We start from the raw sequence: 21,181 nt of genomic DNA on the forward strand, positions 1-21,181 counted from the left end.
AGACCCACCTCCTTAGAGGGAGGAAGCAACTGCTTGTGCGAAGCAACTGCTTGTGCAAAGCAACGTGGAGCTAGGGAGAGCTGTAGCATGGACAGCACTGTGTGTGCTGGGCCCGTGGAACATGCTTTGTGATGTCAGGGTCACTTAACCATCATGTAAACTTGGTGAGGAGGGAAGAGAGAAACTCCCATCGTGCTCACACACAGGAAGGAAACCAGGCAGCAGACTCTGCCTGGAGAGAGCACAGGCAGAGGTAACCAAGCCTTGAAGCAGCTGCTGTAATCACGTTCAAAGGGAGAAAGGAGGTCGCTCTTAAAGATGTAAAGGAAGGTACTTGGATCATCTCTAATCAAATACAGAATATAAATAGAAATTGTGACAAAGAAACAAATGAGAAAATTCTAGAGTTTAAAATTATAATAAGTGAAATGAAAAAAGTCACTAGAGCAGCTCAACAGTGGATTTAGACAGGCCAAAGAAACAGGCAGCGATCTTGAAAATAGATCAGTGGAGATGACGTAATCTGAAAAACAGAGGACAGACAGGAAGAAAAATGAACAGAAGCTCAGAGAAATGTAGGGGCCATAAAATGCACAAACATGCACATGATGGGGATTCCAGAAGGAGCGGAAAAGGGAGTTGGAAACGTATTCAAAGAAAGATTGGTTAAAGATATTCCAAATTTGGTGAAAAGCAGTAACCTGCACAATGAAGTTGAATGAACTTCAATCAAGATAGACACAAAGAGACTCATCCTCAGAGACATCACAGTGGAAATGCTAAAAGACAAGGAGTAAACTTGGAGAGCAGCCGGGGAAGGTGACTCACCTGGTCAAGAAAACCTCAGTAAAATCAACAGCCAACACATCATCAGAAATAATTGAGGTCGAAAAGTAATGGGAAGCCGAATTCAAAGAAATATAGCTGTGTATTGCTGGGTCTTTAGCAAATACTTAGATGATGTGTATAATAGTAACAGCACAAAAAGGGAGGAGGACAGTGTAGGAGTGTGTTTCTAAATCTCATCTGGAGGTTGCTATAAACCTCAAGTAGGGCCTCCCCGGTGGTGCAGCGGTTGAGCGCTGGGCTGTGAAGCTGCCCACAGCCTCTGCAGTGCTGGTTCGATCCCCGGCCGCCAGCGAGGGTCCCACATGGCACGACAGACCCCTCCTGCTGCCCGCTGCTCCCCTCAGCAGTGTGCTTCGTCAGTCTGCCTGTTCTGTTCCCTGCTCTGGCTCTGGTGAATTCTCTCACCTTCCCGCGCTTCTGACTGTACCCAGTGCTTGTATAAATAAATAAATAAAATCTTTAATAAATAAAATCTTTAAAAAAAAACAAACAAAAAATACCTCAAGTAGATCCTGATAAGGTCAGATGTATATGGTCAGCCCCAAAGCAAGCTCTAATAATTCCAAATATGTAGTGAAATATCATTAAGGAGATGTGAATACTGGACCAGAGAGAACTCATTTAATGCAAAAAAAAGTCAGTGAAGGAGAAATATAGGCATAAAAAGACAGGAGGCAACATAGAGAAAACAAAAATGGCACGTGTGTATCTGTAAATATGAACATTACATGTGAATGTTTGAAGCACATTAATTAAAATAGGAGATTTTCAGACTGGGCAGGGTGGACTCAGCTCTATCCTGTTCATGGGAGACATAGTTTCAATTTAATGACATAAACAGCTGGAGAGGTGAGGTATGGAAAATGTACATTTGAAAATCAGAAACAAAAAATGAAGTGATTGTAGTTACTCTTCTATCAGACAAAATAGGTTTTAAGATAACAAAGTTAATAGAAATAAAGAGAGGCATTTTATAGAGGTAATTAAAAGGTCAGTTCTTCTAAAACAACAATTATAAACATACATGCACCGCACAACAGAGCCCTGAAATATGCAGAGCACAGCCTGGCAAACTCGAAGGAGAGCCGAAAATCACAGTCGTTGGGGGCTGCAGTGCCCCCTCTAGTAGTGGGTGGGACACAGGGTCTTGGAGAAATTGGGACCCTCTTATGCTGCTGGCGTAAAATGGTGCAGCTGCTTTGGAAACAGCCCTGCGGTTTCTAGGATTGCCTTATGAGTTAGCAATTCCACGCCTCATTATAGATCCTAAAGAAAAGAAAACATGTTTGCCCCAAAGCCTTATACAAAGATGTTCGTGGCATATGTTACAATAGCCAAAAGGTGGAAACAACCCGAAATAGCTCGTAGGGAGTGAACGCATGGGCCGTGAGTGGCAGCCATGCAGCGGGTGCTGTTGTGCACTGAAATGAAGCGTGGATCGTGTACAACAGGGAGGAACCTCGAAAGCACTAAATGGCCATATTGTTTGAACATGTGTGTGCAAAACATCCAGGATGGGCAAATTTATAGAAAATGGATCAGTGTTTGCCTAGGGCAGGTCGTGGGAGCAGAGGGGGTGAGCGCTCACGGGTGTAGGGAGGGGGGACGTCATTCATCTTGGGAATGTGATGAAAGGCCCTCAAGTGGGTCTTGGGGACGGCCACGCAGCTCTTGGACATGCTAAAGCCCGCTGGGCCCGCGCTCTGTCAGGCGAATCGCGCAGTATGTGAACTACACCTCAGTAAAGATGACGTGGACAGCAAAGAAAAGGACCAAAACATAGAGTTGCTGCAAAATTTCAAGGAAACGCTATATCAATACTCGATAAATACTAGTTATCGTCACCTGGGAGGCTGCTTGGCAGAGCCGGCGAGGAGGCATCTGGCCGTTTGGAAGCTCAGGTGCTGCTGACGAGCCGGGCTACTCTGTGCTAACCCTTTGTTTTCCGCTCTGTCTTCCTAGGGCAGGGGGCCTTTTTACCACGGAGAAAAGGGTGAAAAGGTAAGGGTCTCCCTCTGATCTCCCCCAGGGGCTGCGCAGGTGGCTAGGGAGCAGGAGGGTTGGGTCTGGAGTGGGTACCTGCCTGGCAGGACTGGGTCGGGAGCAGCTTCCTGGGGAGTGCCTGCCCCTGACTCGGGGGTCGAGCGCGTGCCGGTGGGCAGGGAGAGTAGGGTGGACTGGGAGCAGGTGGTAGTGAGAATTGAGAAGCAGGACCCAGAGCTCTGGGGGGCTTAGGGGGCTCTGATGGAGAGTGGACCTGTGAGCAGCACCCGGAGGCAGAGGTGTGGCGGGGCTTCCACACAGTAAAGTGTTCTGGAGTCACACAGCCTCGAGCAGAGCGTGCTTCCCACGCTGGTGCGGGGGGCGCCGGGCTGCAGATGTGGGCGATGAGCATTCTCGGGGCATTTGACATCAGACTGTCTCTGCGGTGCAGGGAGCCTGAGGCTCTGCGTGTGTCCACACCCAAAGGTGCCCCCTTAGCAGGTGTGGGATCACGGCGGGGGGAGAGGCAGAGTGACCGGGGCTAGGCTCAGAGTGACTGCGGAAGCTTCCAGGGGCAGTGGGGAGGGACAGAACTGCAGTGGGGAGGGACTGGCAGGCAGACGAGTAGGGGGGACTCGGAGGGTGGCCTGTGAGTGTCCCCAGCTGTGAGCGCCGCACCTCCCCTCACGTCCATCATAACCTGCAAGAGCCCGACAGGTCCCGGGAGACGGGCCCCGGAAGCCGACGGCGCGCTCAAGCTGCTGGCGGAGAACTCAAAGCAGAGCCACTGGCAGGCCATTCCCCACTCAGCAGGCGCTCAGAGTATCCCGTGTCCCTGGAGAGGGGCCCCAAGGCGTCGGGGGCACATCTGTGTGGACCAGTTCCCTGTAGACTCGGCAGCTGTGCTGTTAGGCGGGGCTGGGATCTGCAACTTGGGCCACGGCAGCCCTTGCGTGGACTGGGAGGGCAGCAGGTGCCGCTCTGGCCACGAGCGTGGGGCGGCCTTCATGGGGCAGCCCGCCGCTCCCCGCAGGCGCCCGGGCGTTAGCACGGTCGTGCCCGGAGGTTTGCTCCAAGGAGAGAAGTGGAGGGTCAGCGCGAGTCCACACCTGTCTTTTTCACCGGGACTGGTCAGCCCCCTGGAAACAGCCGCCCGAGGGCCGCGGGGAGCTGTCGGTCTTTAGGTGACGTGCTCGGGCCGCGGGAGCTCGCTTGGGAGACAGGGTGAAAAGGAAGCACTTTTTTGGTTCATTCTTAAAACACATTGCAAAATGCTATAGAATGTTAACCCGTTGGGGGGGGTGCGGTGAGAGAGAGATTCTGGGGGCAAACCCCATTAGCCCCTGGTTGTCTTGGGTGACAGCCCTTGTTCTCCCTTGGGTGAGGCCTTGTTCTCCCTCCATCCCTGTGTCTGTGTCACTCCCGTGCTCACCCCACCTCTGGTCTCGAGAGCAGAGACACACTTGCTGTGACGGCCACGCAAGGACGAGGCGCAGCGCGGCTCTGGGTGGAGGACGGGGCAGGGCAGGGCAGGGGGCTCACGGAGCACCCCATGGTTTAATGAATGGGTGGGTGGGGGTGTCGGCAGCTGGGCAGACTCAATGGCCAGCACTTAGAGCAGCAGTGACCATCTCAAGGCAGCCACGATGTAGTGGACAGTGGGGATGTCAGCCTTTGACCTCTGGCCATGTGGTCGCCCAGCCTCTGAGCATCTGGCTCCCAGACCCCCATCAAGGAACCAGGGGTCCAGGCTCACTCAGTGGTGGGCGAGGCGGGGGCTGTGTGACTCAGACCCCCTCCTCCTCTCCCCTGGCCAGCGCCAGTGTCCAGGCCTTCCCTCAAAGTGATGCTGGAATCCTCGGCCCTGACTGCCCTGTCCCCCCGGGGATCAACTTATTTCATTTAATAACTGCATTGCAGAGTATCTGCTCTGAGCCGCAGATCCGATTTACATGTGTGTTTGTCGTGTGAAACGCCCAGGATATTTCTGCCACTGGCCTTGGCCCCGGGGCCCTCCCTGCTCACGGCTGGCCTGATCGGCTCCCGCTGCTATTCTGAGCTGTGTGTTCACAGGCATTATCCACGGTTATCTGGCTGGAGCGCTGTGGTTGAGGGCCTTCTATTTTTATAATAATTAAAGGGTTTGGGGAAATAAGTGTAGCTGCTTATGCACCCTCAAATGACTGTAGGCTGGGGGCAAAATGCTGAGCGCATGAAGGAAGGTGCAGGAGGACACGACACACGGGGGCCTGTCCCGGGCAGGACAGGCGCAGGAAGCTGCACTCTCTCCCAGCCCTGTCTGCCCCAGGCACTTGCCCAGTCAACGGGCCCCGCACTGGACCGAGTGCTCCACTCAGGAGGTCTCTTTATGACAAAGCCTGATGGTTAATTAGCCAGAACAGGAGAAATTTCTCTTCTCTTTTCTGTGTCTTGTCCAGTGAGGTGATCACACGGTTCCCAGCGTGGGTATGGTGTGTGTGTGGGGGGCTCATTTCTGCCCACGTACCCCACAGGGGCTGCAGACGAGGTCAGGCAGAGTTTGTGTGGGGGGAGCAAGAGGTCAAAGGCTGATTTGGCATCACCTGAATCTGAGTCCACACTGCCGGTGTGGGGACCTTGTTCCGAGCCGGGTGTCCTCTGTAAAGTGTGCCCCCAGCCTCCCAGAGCTCCCATCCTGTGAATGAGACTGGTGTGCTGCCACTTGTTGGACATCTGTTGGAAAGAACCAGGCTGGGAATGTAGCAACTGTGGGCAAAGGGGAAGGTTCCAGAACTCTCCGGAGTTCCCTCCGGTATTGTCTCTGGTCTCCTCCCTGGTTCCCTTTATTGGCTGGTCCTGGGAGCCTCAATTCCCTGCTGCCCCACCCTTTATTCCTGAGGTGGGAGCCCATCGAGACATCCCTCCCCCCTCTGCAGCTGCAGCAGACAGAAGACGCCCTGGCATTGCGGGGGCCGGCGTCTTGAGTGGACTGCCCGCGGCTGGGTGGGCCCGCACCACGCCACCCCAAAGGCCTGACATTTATTTGTTTATTTTAGGGTAGAAGAACTGGGGTGCAGGCCAGAGGTGCAGGGGGTGAGAGGATTCACCAGAGACAGAGTGGGGGGCAGGACAGGTGGATGGACTGAAATGCACTGCTGAGGGGAGCAGCAGGGAGACAGGAGAGGTCTGCTGCGCCAAAGGCCTGACTTGCGGGAAGCACCTTCTAGGCATTTCTTCAGAGGACGTCTTTACCTCTTTGTGATGTGTCTCCTTTTGGGACATCTTGACTTTGGCCCTAGAATTGCATGGAAGCCAACTGAGGGCTGTCATGCCTGGCACTTGGGGGTGCACATAGCAATTGTTCATATCAGTGAGCAGGCAGGGGGTGAAGTGTGGGTCCAAAGGCTGACGGGGCATTGTGGCGCTGGCCCTCCCTGCCCCTGACCCCAGCATCCCAGCTCGGTGCACGGCTCTGTCCCATGAGGCCGTGGACAGAGGCCCCGGCTTCCCTGGCTGGGTTTCCCTGGGTGGGTGGGTCAGATGTCCGAGCAAGAACAGATGCCTGGGGAGGGAGCTCAGGGTGGACTCTGGGGTGGCCCTGCCAGCTCACCAGCCTGTGCCCCTTGTGGCCCTGTGCCCTGTGCCCGGGGATCCGTGTAAACTGTGGTAAAAACGCTTTGTGGTGGGACACTAGGCATCTGGGGACTGACAGGCAGAAACGCTGGGGCTGGTGTTAAAGGCAGCTCAGCCTGGAAGTCTCCCCTGCTTGTGACTTTGGGCAGATCTGGAAGTCTGCCTGTAGGCAGCAGTCACTTCTGTTTTCTAGAATACACTGATGGTGTGACAGGCCGGGGCTTGGTGCCCGTGATGGGCAGACAGGGTTCCCGCCAGACGCGGCATCTTCGCGTCACGCTAATGCCGTTATTGCCAGCGTGACTTTGTCACTGCGTCACCTCAGTATCACGTTGCTGCTACATCACTTCCATGTCCCATAACTCCTGATGTCACCTCACGGTCCCTGCCAGCTCTGCCATTTTACTGCAGATAGTGGCTTCGTGAACGCGTGTTTGGCTGGTGCTGTGCCCCCCAAATCACTGCTGTCTCTGCTGGTTTCTTCTGCAGTCTCTGTGGGAATGAATTTCAGAACAGCCAAACTGTGGGGGGGGAGTGGTTGTGGCCGGGGGGCTTGTGAGGTTGTGGCAAGTCAAGGAGGCTGAGGATCCCCCCACCCACAGCCCTTCCCAATAAAGGTGTTGCGTTAACTCAGCCCCAGAAAGCACCCGCGGACTCCCAGAAAGAGCCGCACAGAGACCCCGCCTCACGCGGAACCGCTGCTCTCGTGAAGTGCCCCAGGGCCCCTGCGCCCGCATCCGCCGGGGCCCGCTCTCCCGCGCCAGCTGCCACGCGGGGCTCACTCTGGTTTCCTCTCGTCCTAGGGCTCCCTGGGCCTGCCCGGTCCCCCTGGGAGAGACGGCAGCAAAGGCATTCGGGTACGTCGTTCCTGCCGCCCACCGGCGGCGCCACCGGGTCCTCCCGGTCAGAGCCCGTCCCGCGGCGGGCGGCCTTTGCCAGCATCATCCGGGTCCCAGCGGTCAGCCCGGTAATGACAGTGCCAGCGGGCGCAGCTGCCCCTGGGCGTCACCTCTGCGCCTGTGGGGCGACTGTCCCCGTGGCCGACAAGCAGGCGTGCCCCATGCCGAGATCGGGACCCCCTGGTGGTTCCAAGGTGAAGAGTATCCCCAAGCCCCCAGCCTGCAGCTAGAGGGTTTGGGGTGCTAGGCCCAAGCAGCACCAGGTACCCACTTGACCAGCCTTTTCCTGTCAGCACCCCAACTGCACCTCCTCGTCCCCACCCTGAATTGGCGCACGACCCCGAAATGCAGGCAAAACTGATCTCGACTCGGGCGGGCCAGTCCCCCTGGGAACAGGGGCCGACTTCTCCGCCAAGACCCCTGGCAGAAATCCCCTCTCCTCCCCCTGCGTCACCTTTGGCCACGTGGAGCCGTCCCCCTGTGGGGCCTGGACTGTGGGCACCTCAAAAGCCCCAGCCTTTTGTGCAGAGAGCAGGAGGTTTAGGGGGACCAAGGAGAGGGGTCCTGGGTGCCGCAGACCCCGTGCTGGGCCCTCCTGCAGGGCTGTGCTCCCGGCCCCGAGCCCCAGCCCTCTGCTTCCCTCTCTGCCCTGGCCCGTATCCTTTGGCTGCCAGCAGCAGGGGTGAGTGGGGGGACAGAACACCTTATTCAGAGGGGCTCTTGCGCCTTTGCTCCCAGAGAGCCTCTGTGGGGGTGTCTGGGCCCCTGGACACCGGCAGCCTCGTTGCTTCTGTACTGAGTTCTGGGAATGGACACACTTGAGGCTCCGGGCTGCCTGAGGGTCCAAGCCGCACCCCACGGGGCTGTGACCACTTTCTTCCCTGTGTGCAGGGGGAGCCTGGAGAGCCGGGAGAGCCGGGGCTGCCTGGCGAAGTGGGCATGCGGGTGAGTGTCTTTCCTCTGTGTCTCCTGGCCCCAGCGGACACTCTTGATGCAAAACCCATTGCTCGAGGTAGCGGGGACACGCACATGGGCCCCCCCTTCTCCCCCCGTGCTTTTAGTTCTGCTTGTGCTCCACTAAAGTCATCGACGTGGGGAATGCGCACGTGTGTGTGTGCCTGTGCCTTTCTCCTTGTGTCCTGATTGGTATTTCTGTAGGAATGGATGAGGAAAATCAGATTAACATTGGTTAAGGGAATGCAGCTTCGGTGTAGATTCTCGTAGATTCTGCCGAATCCGCTGCCCCCAGCAGCCGGCACTTGGTGGCGCAGGTGGCACCGGCACCCGGGGCTTCCACGGGGTCTTTGCGGGACTGTTCAGGTGGCCTGTCATGCAGCAGTGTGGGGGGCTGATGCCCCCGGGCTCAGCCGTGTGGTTTCAGAAGCTGCACACAGCTGGCAGACCCCAGGTGCGGGGCCCCTGGTGGATGTGTTGGCACCTAGAGCAGCACCCCGTGGTGGGTCCTGGGTGTCAGGCAGATCCGTTTGGATCATGCTGTGCCAGGCCGGTGATGGCATGGGTTGCAAAGGGGAGGCCTGGGTGCAGGGTACCCCATGGTGGTGAGCTATGTGCCCCCTGCAGGTCACGGTGCCAGCTCTGCCTTCTCTTTCCATCCGACCTTTCCTTTGTGACTCTTTCTGTAGGGACCCCAAGGGCCACCCGGGCTTCCTGGATCTCCTGGACACCTCGGGGCTCCTGTAAGTAAAGCTTCTTCTCTAGGAAGGTGTTCTGACCCCTCCCCCGGGGCCTGCCCAGGCTGCAGGACAGACCCCCCTCTGCGTCTGCACCGGATCTCCGCCTGGGCCAGCCACGCACATACGGTGCAGTGCCCGACCCTCCGGAGGACAGGCTGACACCATGTTCTCCTGCCCCAACCCCAGATAGTAACGTGTGGGTCTGAATGGAGCCCAGGAGTTTACCCAGCAGCCCAGGAGTGTCTGAGCCTCGCTCACAGAAGCCATGTCTACACCCCGTCCCTGGTGGGGGCGGGGGGCGCAGAGCCTATTAATTCCAGCCCTTGGAACACGCAACGGAGGCGCAGTGGCCATGTGCCACCAGGAGCAAATAGAAATGGTCTCCAAGGAGCAAAGTGGCTTTTTGGTTCTCGTTAAGATTGTCCCCAAAGAAAGGCGCGATGTGACCAGCACAGAGTAGGCCGCATTGCCTCGGGGACGCTCCAGACCTGTGTCGGTGTCCGACCAAAATATCGGGTGGAATTGAAATGGTCTGGAGGCTCAGCCTGTCCCCGGGGCGGGGGCGGGTCTCAGACCCTCTGCTGTCTGGATGGCACCCAGAGTCCCTGCCCCGAGGCTCTTGTCCAGACCCCGAAGTTGTAGGTGTTCATCCTGGAGCCAGCACACGGACCCGGCAGCATCTTTGCCCTTCAAAGGCCTTCCCACAGGGTCCCCACGGTCCCGTCTCCGGGAGGGGGGGCACAGGGACAGCACATCGCCACACTGGACGTGTTCCTACCTTTCAGCAGGCCCGAGCCCCTGACCTCCCTCCTGGGAGGGGCCTGACTCGTCAGCTCCTGCTGCCGACCCCAGGATCCCAGCAGCTGTCAGGGGTGGAGAGTGGGGAGCAGCCAGGTGTGGAGCTAGTTCCAAGGAGACAGGATCTTCACGGCATCCAGGCAGCTGGTCCACAGCCTTCAAACTGTAAATGCTGGACTGAGATGTTGTGCTACTGACTTTCTCCTCTCCCCCCAGGGTCTCCAAGGAGAACGGGGTGCAAAGGGAGCCCAAGGAGAGAAGGTATTTACAGGCTACTTCCTTAATGCCATACAGCTTTGCACAGAAAGCAGGAGGAGGAGGCTGGCACTGACACCCTGCTTGTGTGTATGGGTGTGTGTGCGCAGGTGTGCCTGTGTGCTTGAGCGTACATATGTGTGCGCATGTGCGTGCGGTGTACAAAAGTGTGGCTGGTGGGGCCAGTGCAGACAAGGCCCTAGTTTCTCCCCCTGAGTATGAGCTCTGGGCCCAGAAGGCCTGGATCAGGAGCCGCAGGTGGGGGCCTCTCCCAAGACAGAGTGGAGGGTTTCCAGGCCCCCGTTGTTACCACGACTCCAGTCTCACCTAGTGAGCTGCATAATCTCTGCTCCGTCACCCTGACTCTCAAACAAAAGGGGCCATGCAGTGACCTCTGGTGCTGCAGCCCAGCCCTGCTCACCGAGTGAACTGGCCTAATCTGAGCCCTGACAACCTCGGCCGCGCTGGCCACTTTTTGACGGTGGAGGTTGCCCATTCCTGCCAAACCACACGAGGGGACCCTGTGGCCAGACGCCTCCCCAGGCTCTGCCTGCCGGGGACAGGGGCGGCTTGTCCACTCCCTCCCCAGATGACCGTGCAGGTTCTTAGGGTCTCTCTGGACCCCTCTGTGAAGGGCCTCAAGATCAAGAACTTGATCTGGACTCTGCAAAGCCATGTCCCAGGCGCTTTTTCAGAGTCTAGTCTGTCTTCTACAGTTTGTCTCTCCAGTTTTACAAGGACTTCTAAGTTGTTACATGATGGGGTTTCATGGTGTACACTTGCGGGCTGTGGTCAGCAGTCGGGGCTACGCAGCTGCCAGGACAGGCTCTGTCTGGCCTTGTCTGTCCTCGCAGGGCGTTCGCCCCGCAGCTGCGAAGGTCTCTAACTTGTGCCCGACCACGCTGTTCCAGGACGTGAACAGACCGAGCTTCATGCCCGGTGCCCCAGTACCCATCATGAAGGGTGCTTTCCAGCTTTCCACCATTAAAAACCAGGCCTCGTGATACTCTTTCAACCTATAGCTTTATTTGCTGGTTTATTTTTCAAATGTAGGGTGATTTCCCCAGGCTCCCCCTGCTCCGAAGTGGGATTACAAGTCAGAACAAAAGATGCTTGTGTATTCTGGGCCACCTCACCAGGTCCACAGAGGCTTTGGGTGACCAGGGGGCCTGGCGGGTGGCTTGTGTTCTCCCCCATGGTGACTGGCGCCTCTCCGGTCCCCGCACTTGGGCCCCAGGATCTGTGTCTCGGCTCCTTTGAGAGTTTGGACGTGCGCGATCCACTGTTCAAATCTCCACTCGGTGGCACTTGGCTTGTGACAGTGTGGGGACCGCGCCTCTGAGACAGCCGAGTGGTCAGCACAGCACAGCGAGTGGATAGGCGGCTGCGGCCCCCAGGACCAGGCCTGGTCTAGAAGCCCACTCGGCCGCGGGCAGAGCTTGGGGACCAGGCGGTCCTCAGGGCTTGGATAGCACAGCAGGAGGCACTAAGACCCAGGCCTGTGACCTGACCCTCAGGTGCATGGCACCTCCCAGTGAATCCAGGGGAGAACCTTCTGCCTCAGTTTCCCCAGGAGCAACATCTCACATAGGGGAACCTCTTATCCCCGGCCACACATACACACACACAATGATCCCAGAGTCGACAGCCTGCGTCTGAGCCCTGCACAGAGGGGGGAGCCCTGGGCTCGATGCTGGGCAGCCGTGTCCCCGGCATAGGGGCTCTGTGAGGATGAAGTGAGGGGTGTATTTCTGAAATGCTTACGACAGTGCTGGCAGCTCGGGGGGCAGACAGACAGACAGAGACAGGAGTTGGGGGAGGCATGGCAGCGGGCTCTGCTAGCCCAGCATGGGAACTGCCTGCTGACGCCTCCTGACTTTCTGGCTGACCCTGAGGGGCGCTGTCCCCCCCCGGGCTCCTCCATTTCCCCATCTGTCCAAAGAGAAGCCTGAACCTGATCCCAGCTCCGGCATCTTTCCAGTTCTTTTCTCCCACGGGCTCTGCAAACTGTTTATTTTCCCGGGAACTGCTCTGATTTCTTACCTCAGCAAGAAGGAAGTTTCCATCTTCCCTGGAGACAGTCAGTCCAGCTGCCTGGCTCGCCTGCACGGAGCTGGGCCAGGAGCACCTGTCCCCAAGGCCATGCCCGACAGCCGCCTGCAGGCAGCCCTGTAAGCCCCGGCAGCCCTGCTTTTCCAGAAGATGCCCCTGCGGGCACCGCAAGGTGTGGAGCCCCTAGACCCCAGGATGCCGGGGTGACAGAGGCAGGGAGGGGCTGGGATGGTTGGCAAATCCTAAGATGGATCTAGCTGGTCACCAAGGAGGCCACTCACTGCAAGGGCCCCAAGTGGGCTGCATTGGTCCCCACTCCCTAGACCCCCGTGGGTGGATGTGACCACCCAGCTCCTGAGGCCCCGGGGAGCTTCCAGGGCTCTGCCCTCACTGGGGAACAAGGTGGCCCGAGGACGAGGGTAACAGCACCAGCCATCTTTGGAATCAGAAAGCCAGATTCCCATTGATCCCTTGGCTCTCCCTCACTGGCCCTGGGGCCTCATAGAAGCTTCTAGCCCCCCTGACCCCATGGGCACCAGGACGTGGTCCCTAAGACTCGCTTCCTCTCCTGCCAACAGAGGCGCAGGTGGAGGGGGGGCCGGAGCTGCAGGCGGGCGACGTTCCTTTCAGCTGTCCGAGTGCGCTGAGGAGGGCGAAACCCGAGCGGCCTCAGAGGCCCTGGAGCGCAGCCGCGGGCCTGCTTTTCTTCTTTTCGGTATTTCAGGAGCTCCCGCGAGGAGCAAGAGCCCAGAGAGGAGGAGGCGTGTGCCGGCCCAGCGGCCCTGGCAGAACCGGCTCAGAACTCAGTCTGCGGCTCCTGGCTCTCCTCGCTCATTCCTTCTGTCCCAGACTCATACCCCCTCTTTTCCTATGACATCCACCTCCCGCTGTCCCCTTCAGCCGTCTGCTTCCCTCTCCTGCTCCCCACAGACACGCTGTTTCGTCCCCTTCCAGGCGGCAGGCGCTGTTCCAGGCATTCACATTTGCCAGCTCACCGAACCCGCAAGGCAGTTGTAGGAGATAAGTAGCATCTCTACTGGCAGGTGGGGAAACTGAGTCACAGGCTAAGTGATGGCCTAAGGTCACACAGCTTGAGTTTGGGGGAGCCAGGGGTTAGTCTGGGTTGTAGGCGGGTCTCCTGCCCCAGCACCTGCACCCCAGAACCTGCAACACTGTCTGTGCAGGGGCCCAGCTTGCGGCTCCCACCCTGTCCTTGGGCGCTGGCGTGGCTGGTGCCGCGGGAACCAGGGCCAAGAAAGCAGACAGCACAGAGCAGAGCGGCTCCAACCTCCGGGGTGTGCGCTCCAGCTGGGCCTCTGGCCATTCTCCCCGTCGCCTCTACTCCACCCCGCGTCCCAGCGGTTCCTGCAGGCCTTGCGGTTTGAGGTTCTACTTTACACACGGCCACCTTGACCCGACCCTCCCTCCCTGCCTCTGGCTGCCTCTGCTCTCAACACCTCGCCCACCCTCACCTGCTTTCTCCTGCTCCTCCCCCCACCCCTGCTAATGGAGACACATCCGTCAGCTCTGTGCCGTGTCCTGGCCCTGCTCCCTGTGCTGAGCCTCGGGGATGAAGACACGGCGTCCAGCATGTCCCGCCCAGCAGCCCACAGCCTGCAGCATCCCAGGCGAGCCTGGCGGGCTCTTGGTCTGCAGGGGCCCCAGCACTGTTGGGTCTGCAGGGGCCAGGCCGGGGCATGTGGGGGCTGGGCAGCAGAAAGAGTCCCCTGCTTCGAGATGGCTCCCGCTTCCTCCGCTGAGTCTATGGAGGCCCTGCTCCGGGGACACTCGGGAGCCTGGCCCGCGGCACGAGTGCTCTGGCAGGGAGGCTGGACATCTCGGGCCTGGGGTGATCTCCCAGGCCCCAGGTGCTCTGTGTGCTCGCCCGTGAGGGGAGGCCTCTGGGTTCCCCGGGCCCGTGGCAATGGGTGAAGGTGGCCAGCAGGGGATTCTCAGGGGGCTTCCACTGCGGGGTGTGTGGGGGTGCACGGCACTGTGGGTGGTGATGGACCCAGGTGCCTGCAGCTCACAGCCCCACACCCAGGGCTTTGGCCCCGCGTGGGCCCACGAGACGGACACAGTGTGCGGAGAGGCCACGTGGGCACTGCGGAGAGGGCACCGGTCTCCCTGACCGCTGACCAGGCTCCTCAGCCCCAACATGAGTGAAGTCTAGACTGGGGTGTGTGTGTGTGTATGTGTGTGTGTGTCTCTGTGTGTGGGTGTGTCTGTGTGAGTGTGTCTGTGTGTATGTCTGTTTCTGTGTGTGTGTGTCTGTGTATCTGTGTGTGTCTTGTGTGTCTCTGTGTGAGTGTGTGTGTGTGTCTCTGCAGGTGTGTCTGTGTCTCAGTGTCTGTGTGTGAGTCTGTGTGTGTGTGTCTCTGTGTGCGTATCTGTGAGCTTGTCTGTGCCTGTGTGTGTGTGTGTGTGTGTGTGTGTGCGTGTGTCTGTGTGAGGGTCTCTGCAGGTGTGTCTGTGTGGGTGTCTGTGTGTGAGTGTCTCTGTGTGTGAGTGTGAGTGTGCACTATAAGCACGGTGTCTGGCGGGGGGAGGGGCTGAGTGCTGTAAGGCCCCAGGCCTTTGCTCCCCCACTTTCCGTGATGTGGCTGTGGGGTCTGGCCGCTGCCCTCTGTGCTCACCGTTGGGCCTTCATTTCTCCTCTTTCCTTCTCTGTCCAGGGGGAGCGAGGCCTGGATGGGCTTCCCGGGAAGCCCGGGGAGACTGGCGAGCAGGTAGGTGCGCGAGGCGCTGGACTGGGTTTAGCGGGAGGACAGGAACGGTGGGGTCTGACACAAACTCTGCAGGGTTGGGGTGCCGTGACCCCTCTCTGCATCTCTGGGCATCTGCGGGTCCCGGGTATAGGCCCCCACCCCTGTGCCAGGGGCCCCAGGGAGCACGGGGCTCTAAACCCTTCCTGAACTCATGTGTGAGTGACGTCACACCTGACGATTAACCTCAAGGCCCAGGCAGCCAGACACGCTGGTGGCAGGCCCGGCCGGGAGGGCAGAGGCGCGAGGACCACCACAGGCCCATCCGTGTGGGCCGGCGTGTAGATACGGGGATGTGGGAGGCCGTGGAAACCGGGCGGGCATGCTGGGGGCATCCTGCGGGACCTGCAGAAAGGGAGAGAGGGCACAGAGCACCTGTGACTGGCGACGGAGCTCTCAGGACGGACAGACAAGAGCGGAGCCGACGGCCTAGGTGTCCCCAGAGAGGGCGCTCGGAGGGAGGCTGGGGCAGTGGAAGGAAAGTCTTATGCCCTTGAATGTCGCCCTGAGGACCTGGTCTCTGGGAGTAACTAATTCAAATATTTAAATGATTACTAGGAAGTTACCCTAAAACCATGTCTCTGCATTGAAGACAGTGAGGGAACGCGCCAGCTTATCAGTCAGGAGCACGAGTCACTGGCAGGAGACTGGGGGCCCACGGGGGGCTGCTTCCTCTCCAGACGGGTCCTCACCTCCCCTGTGCTGGCTCAGACACTTCCCATGCTGCGGTTCTGGGGTGCGCCCGGGGACCAGGGAGACGTGGCCCCTGGGCGAGTTAGGGAGAACTGTCAGCTGTGAGGCGGCGGGGAGTTTGGGCTCAGGTGGGCTGTGCCTTTGGGGAAGTCAGGGTGCAGCGTGGGCCATGCCCTGCCCACTGCCTCCATCAACACCCCGACTGCCCATGTTCCTTCTCTCCCCCAGGGAAGACCCGGCCCCCCTGGTGTGGCGGGACCCCAGGGACAGAAGGTAAGCAGGCCCTCGGAGCGGGCGAGTAGGGATTTCAGGGCAGGAGGGCCCAGGTTGACTTTGGGGGAGCGGGACCTGGGCTGACTTTGGGGGAGGGTCACCTGGGCTGGCTTTGGGGGGTGCCCAGGTGACTTTGGGGGAGGGTGGCCCAAGCTGACTTTGGGGGCGTCCAGGCTGACTTTGTTCCTGGAACAAAGGGCAGACAACGGAGATGAGGTGGGCATCGGGAACTCAGCTCGACAAGATGTTCCTGGCTCTCATTTTTAACATTTTTTTCATTTTTAATAAAAATCCATTTAGAAATACCCAAAGCATCCTATTATATAATACCCAGATTATTAAAATATGACGTAGCTTAAATTTCCGTGTGGACTAAGGCAGGCCGTGGACAAACAACCCTCCCAAGTCCTCTCTCCTCTCTCCTCTCTCCTCTGCAACGTTTCAAGCAAATTGCCAGAACGCTGACCCTGAACTGGGCCGCATCTTGAATAAGCAAAGCAAAGGTTGTGTCTTATGATGCCAGCGTCTATTCTGAAGAGTTTTTCAACAAGACTTAAATGTCTTGCTTAGAATTTCTGGATTGCAACTGAAAAAAAAAAAGCTGCATGTAAAATTGTTTTGCAAAACAATTTTGCAACAAATTTTGGGGTGTCCTGGAGAAGCAGGTGAAGGCAGGTGTCAGGGAGCAGGGGGCTGGAAAGGTGAGGTGCTCTGGGCTGTAACGGGGGGTGATAACATACAAGAGGGTGAAGCTATTCCGGCGCCTTGAGGAAGGTCATCCTACAGGGGGGCCTGCTGGGAGAGAAGGGACAGCAGAGGGGTCCCTTAAAGGTGAAGTGAGAAGGGGGAGAGAGGTGGGAGGGGGAGACAGAGACAGGCCTCCCTGCACCCCCTGTCCCTCCGCCGAGCCGGTGAAGGTCGTGCTGACTCAGACTAGCTGCGGCCCGAGGGAGCGCCGGGCAGGGGCCTCGCGGCTCCGACTGTCCAGCGCAGACACGCTGGGCCCCGTCCAGGTAAACGGATTGATGTGCAGGCTGAAAGCGCCCTGGCCTCGGCCTGGAGCTGGAGGAGGCTGACGCCTTCCAAACTGGCCCCTTGGGCCTGGTTCTAGCTGAGCTGGCTGTTCTCTGCAGCCGCATGTGCTCAGAGCTGAGGTCAGCACCATCTGTGATCCCGGCTTCAGGGTTTAACATACTCCTGTAGCCCTCCTGGAGTGGGGGTGCTGAACCCTAAGGTAAGGAGTGGATTTCAGATCAGTACGAGGGACGGTCCTTGAAGTTTGGGTCTAGGGGACGACTCTGCCCTGCTGCTGCCTGTGTGTGTGTGCATGTGTGTGTGCGCGTGTGTGCGCCTGTGCCTGTGTGCATGTTGAGAAGATGTTTCTGAGCAGGACTCATTACATGTGAGAGGTGAGCAGGTGCATGGTGGAAGGACATACAACGTCATTAACTCTGCGCCTTCCCCTCAACTGTGCCCTGAAACCACACTCTGAGAACCAGAGCACAGTCGCCCGGGGCCCGGGAAGCCCGCGGATGCTCTGTGAAGGTGGTGACTTGGCCGCGGGGGTGGGGCCGGTGGAGGGCGACTGCGTAGGTTCGGGGCCAGGGAAGCAGGCCCTGGGCACACGCGGCTGGCAGCTGCGCGTCATCAGCTGAGAGGACGTTTTTGCTCACTCATCACCTCATTGGCTCTGGCCGACCTCTCTGACAGCAGGTTTGCGTTGTTCCCCACGCCCCTGAGCAGCCTCTAGAGAAAAGGAAAAGGTCAGTCCCCGCGGGTCTTGGGGTGTTGGCTCCGCGGAGGGGTCTATTTCGCTACAGGCCCCTGGAGAAATGGCCAGAATAGGCTCTGTGGAGCCCAAGCCCCCCGGCGAGCTGGTCCCCTGCAGCTGCCATGACCCCGCACTGGCCGTGGAGGTGGACACAGGACAGCCTGTGTGTCATGACGGTGGAGGGGCTGGGGTCCCCACCACACGTGTGCTGGTCCCTGGTGTGGTGGATGCTGTGGCGGTTGACCTGGTGCTGGACCGTGGACTTGGCACAGCTGCGCCGAAAGGACCAATGGCCGCTGCGCTGGGCACGCTGGCCAGGGCGGAGCGAAGGTGACAGAGGGCACTGTCTGTCGTTTGTGCAGGGCGACGTGGGGCCTGCGGGACCTCCGGGCCTTCCCAGCTCCGTGGTGAGTGCTCAGCCGCCTCGGGCTGGAGTCGGGGGTCCTGGCTGGCGGAGGGCTGTGCGGGGGGGTCTCGCCTCAGAAGGGGGAGAGCTTCGGTACTGAGCACAGGTCGGCTGGGGAGGAGACAGCTGCCGCCCTGCAGTGTGACACAGACCGCCTCGGTGGAGCGGGGTGGGGACTCTCGGGACCCACCACTATCTTTGCTGACGCCTGTTTGTCCCCAGGTGCAGAGAGAGGGCCTGAAGGGCGAGCAGGTAAGGGGACGGCCCTGCCATCGTGGGCCGTGGGTGTCGCAGAAACAGGACGGTGGCCCCAGCCAGGGCGTCACACCTGCTCATTGAGCTGAGATGGAGCCATCCACCCTTTCCACCCACCCCTGCCAGAGGGGTCCACCCACCCCTGCCAGGAGCGCATGCACCCCACCCCAACTTGCCTCCAGGGCCCCTGGGGAGCGCAGTGAATCTCGAGCCAGCACAGGGCTGGGTGGGTGGTGAAGGGCGCTGTAACTAAGGGGCATCTGTTTCTGCTTGTGTTGCCAGGGAGCTCCGGGTCCACGAGGTCACCAGGGCCCACCTGGGCCACCAGGAGCTCCGGTGAGTCGCCCCTCCCAGCCCAGGGTCCCTCGGAGCTTTCAGGATCTAGAAAGTAACAGTCTTCCTCTTCCCTCATTCTCGGAGAAGCTCGTCCCTTCATCCTAGTGCCCCACGTCCTGTCAACACCCGTAGGGGGGCCCGAGTCTCGGGGGTGTCACCGGCAGCAGGTCACCAGAGGGCACTACAGCCTGGGTACCCCCTTCAGAGCCGCAAGCCTGGGCGGCCCTTTCTGGGTCCCCCTCCAGTCTGGTATCTCAGCTCCTTTCAGGTAAAGGGGTGAAGCAGGGGCCCCCAGGGCCCAGGGAGCACCCTCTACCCACACGTGCCTTCCCGGGTCTCTGCCTCCGTGGGGCATGGACGTGCCACGCTCTGGCCTCTCCCTCATTGTGGTGTGATGACTGCGGCTGACCCTCAGGAGGAGGCCGGCCGAGGGCTCTGCGGTCGCTGGCAGCGTGAGCCGAGATGCGCGGGGCCCCTGGGGGCGCGGCCGGTCCCCTGGGTCGGCGTGCCCCCCAGCACTCGTGCCTCTTTCAAGTGACTGTGATTTTTTGAAAGAAGATGCTTATTAGGAAGTAATCTGTATAATCCAAATATTATATGAAATATTCATGTTCTTTGAACTATTCATGGATTTGTATTAATGGGTGGATTTGCATTAGTCCATCAAAGTCCACGTCTCAGTGGACAAATGTGTATGGTTTTGCCGGTGAAGCCAGGAGACGCTCAGAGGATGCTTCCTCCCAGTGCAACTAAAGCAATTCCACAGCAGGGAGTCCCGGTCAGAAAGCTGCCTCTGCCTCTGTCATCTGAGCTGTTGCTGACTTCACAAGGCCCGGGTTTCAGTGTGCCATTGAGGCATCTGCCCAGCGGTGGGTAGGGAGTGCTGCAGGCGGTGCGCGTGCCCTCAGCCCTTAGCTTCTGCGGGTGGATGCAGGTACATTTCAGATTTCAGCTGACGAGTGCCGAGTGTCCATGCATAATACATTTCATCAGGACGTGTTTGCACATTAAGTCTGTCGGTGAGAAGGCATTCATTGCATCTTCGGCCAATGAAGACATCGGTGCAGAGATACTGAGGGGCTTGCACAAGGCTACATAGTTATTAAGAAGCAAAACGGGGCTCTGGCCCAAGATTTGAGTGTGGAGCCCACACCCTCTTCACCCCTGTGTGTGCAGCAGAGCACCCGTCCCCCAGCAGCGCCAAAGAGAATCGCTTGGCTTCACGCTCCCGCTAAGGAAAAGGCAGCTAACAGGGTGCAGCCCTGCTTGTGCCGGCACGGCTTTCCTGGCCTCTTACTCTGGGGGCGGGGATGGGGTACACGGTCGTCTCCTCCACGTGCAGACTTTGCTACGCTAGACGAGGCGGGGAGGAAAAGCAGGAACTCTAACCCCTTGTGGATATCGACTTTCTCTCATGCAAAATATTTTTTTTTTTTTTTATATAGAGGCATGTTCTTTCTTTCTTTCTTTCTTTCTTTCTTTCTTTCTTTATTTGTTTGTTTTGTTTATACATGCACTGGGTACAGTCAGAAGCGCAGGAGGGTGAGAGAATTCACCAGAGCCAGAGCGGGGAGCAGAGCAGGCAGAAGGACCGAAGTACACTGCTGAGGGGAGCAGCGGGCGGCAGGAGAGGTCTGCGCGCCATGTGGGACCCTCCTCCGGTGGCCGGGGAGCAGCCGGGGATCGAACCGGCGCCGCAGAGGCCACGGGCAGCTTTGCAACCCAGCGCTCAACCGCTGCGCCACCGGGGAGGCCCTGCAAAATATTTTTTAAGATTTATTTATGCATACAAGAACTGGGGTACAGGCCAGAAGTACCCCTGGCTTGATCAAAAGCCGACTCAGGCCCATGGAGGGCTGGGGACCTCACGGGCACCCAGGGATGGTGAGGTGGTGCCCCCGCAGTGGGAGCACAGGGCACCGTGGGCTTGGGAGGCACCGGGATCTGGAGCCAGAGCTCTGGTTACGGTGTCTGGGGACATGACTTCACCTTCCCAATCTTTGGCTTCACTGGATGTCACTGTGGTGTCATCGGCGCCCACGTACATGCCTGGGAGGTTGAGGGGGCGATGGATGCGGCCGTGCTCTGCGAAGCCCCACGCAGCTGGGCCCAGATCAGCTTCTGCCTTGAATCCCAGCAGCACTTCCCAGGCCCGCCACGGCGCGGTGGCTCTCCGCTTACTCACTGGAATCAAATTGAGAAGCTGGCCTCGGTGACTTCTGTTGAGAATGGAAAATTTTGAGTTTGTGCTTAGCAATCTCAGAGAGAGAAAAATGCACCCCGTTCTCAAAATGGAAAGAGCACACAGCCTCCTGCATCCAAATGCAGAGCCGTCCGGGGCCCACATCCCTCATCCTCCCCCAAGATGAATCAGGCGCGGGCAGTTTCATCAACGTCTGCTTGAACCTAATAAAGCGGGGCCGGCTGGGAAGATTGAACCCCAGGGCTCCTCGCTGCTGAGAGCTGGCTCCTGCAGGCCCCGAGCCCCTCGGGTCAGCCTGGCGAGGAGGGAGGCTCGGACCTCCGCGGGCTGCCCGGCG

At 58.8% G+C, this 21,181-nt stretch overlaps 1 protein-coding gene and 1 long non-coding RNA gene across 3 annotated transcripts in view; one reads left to right on the plus strand and one right to left on the minus strand.

The window, feature by feature from the left end:
* COL22A1 (collagen type XXII alpha 1 chain) overlaps positions 1-21,181 on the plus strand; it is a 155,960-nt gene that overhangs the window by 45,097 nt on the left and 89,682 nt on the right. For both annotated transcript variants that reach the window (XM_037500558.2, XM_054691957.1), the window contains exons 12-21: positions 2,812-2,850; positions 7,248-7,301; positions 8,235-8,288; positions 8,987-9,040; positions 10,052-10,096; positions 14,818-14,871; positions 15,829-15,873; positions 18,007-18,051; positions 18,273-18,302; positions 18,588-18,641. In XM_037500558.2, coding sequence (XP_037356455.1) covers positions 2,812-2,850; positions 7,248-7,301; positions 8,235-8,288; positions 8,987-9,040; positions 10,052-10,096; positions 14,818-14,871; positions 15,829-15,873; positions 18,007-18,051; positions 18,273-18,302; positions 18,588-18,641 — 474 coding nt within the window. The remainder of the gene's footprint in view (positions 1-2,811; positions 2,851-7,247; positions 7,302-8,234; positions 8,289-8,986; positions 9,041-10,051; positions 10,097-14,817; positions 14,872-15,828; positions 15,874-18,006; positions 18,052-18,272; positions 18,303-18,587; positions 18,642-21,181) is intronic.
* Positions 1-21,181, minus strand: part of LOC119236679 (uncharacterized) — a 119,420-nt gene that overhangs the window by 43,719 nt on the left and 54,520 nt on the right. The window lies entirely within an intron of this gene.

Source organism: Talpa occidentalis, unplaced genomic scaffold (assembly GCF_014898055.3).
Source record: "Talpa occidentalis isolate TD23 unplaced genomic scaffold, MPIMG_talOcc4v2.1, whole genome shotgun sequence".
Taxonomy (NCBI): Eukaryota; Metazoa; Chordata; class Mammalia; order Eulipotyphla; family Talpidae; genus Talpa; species Talpa occidentalis.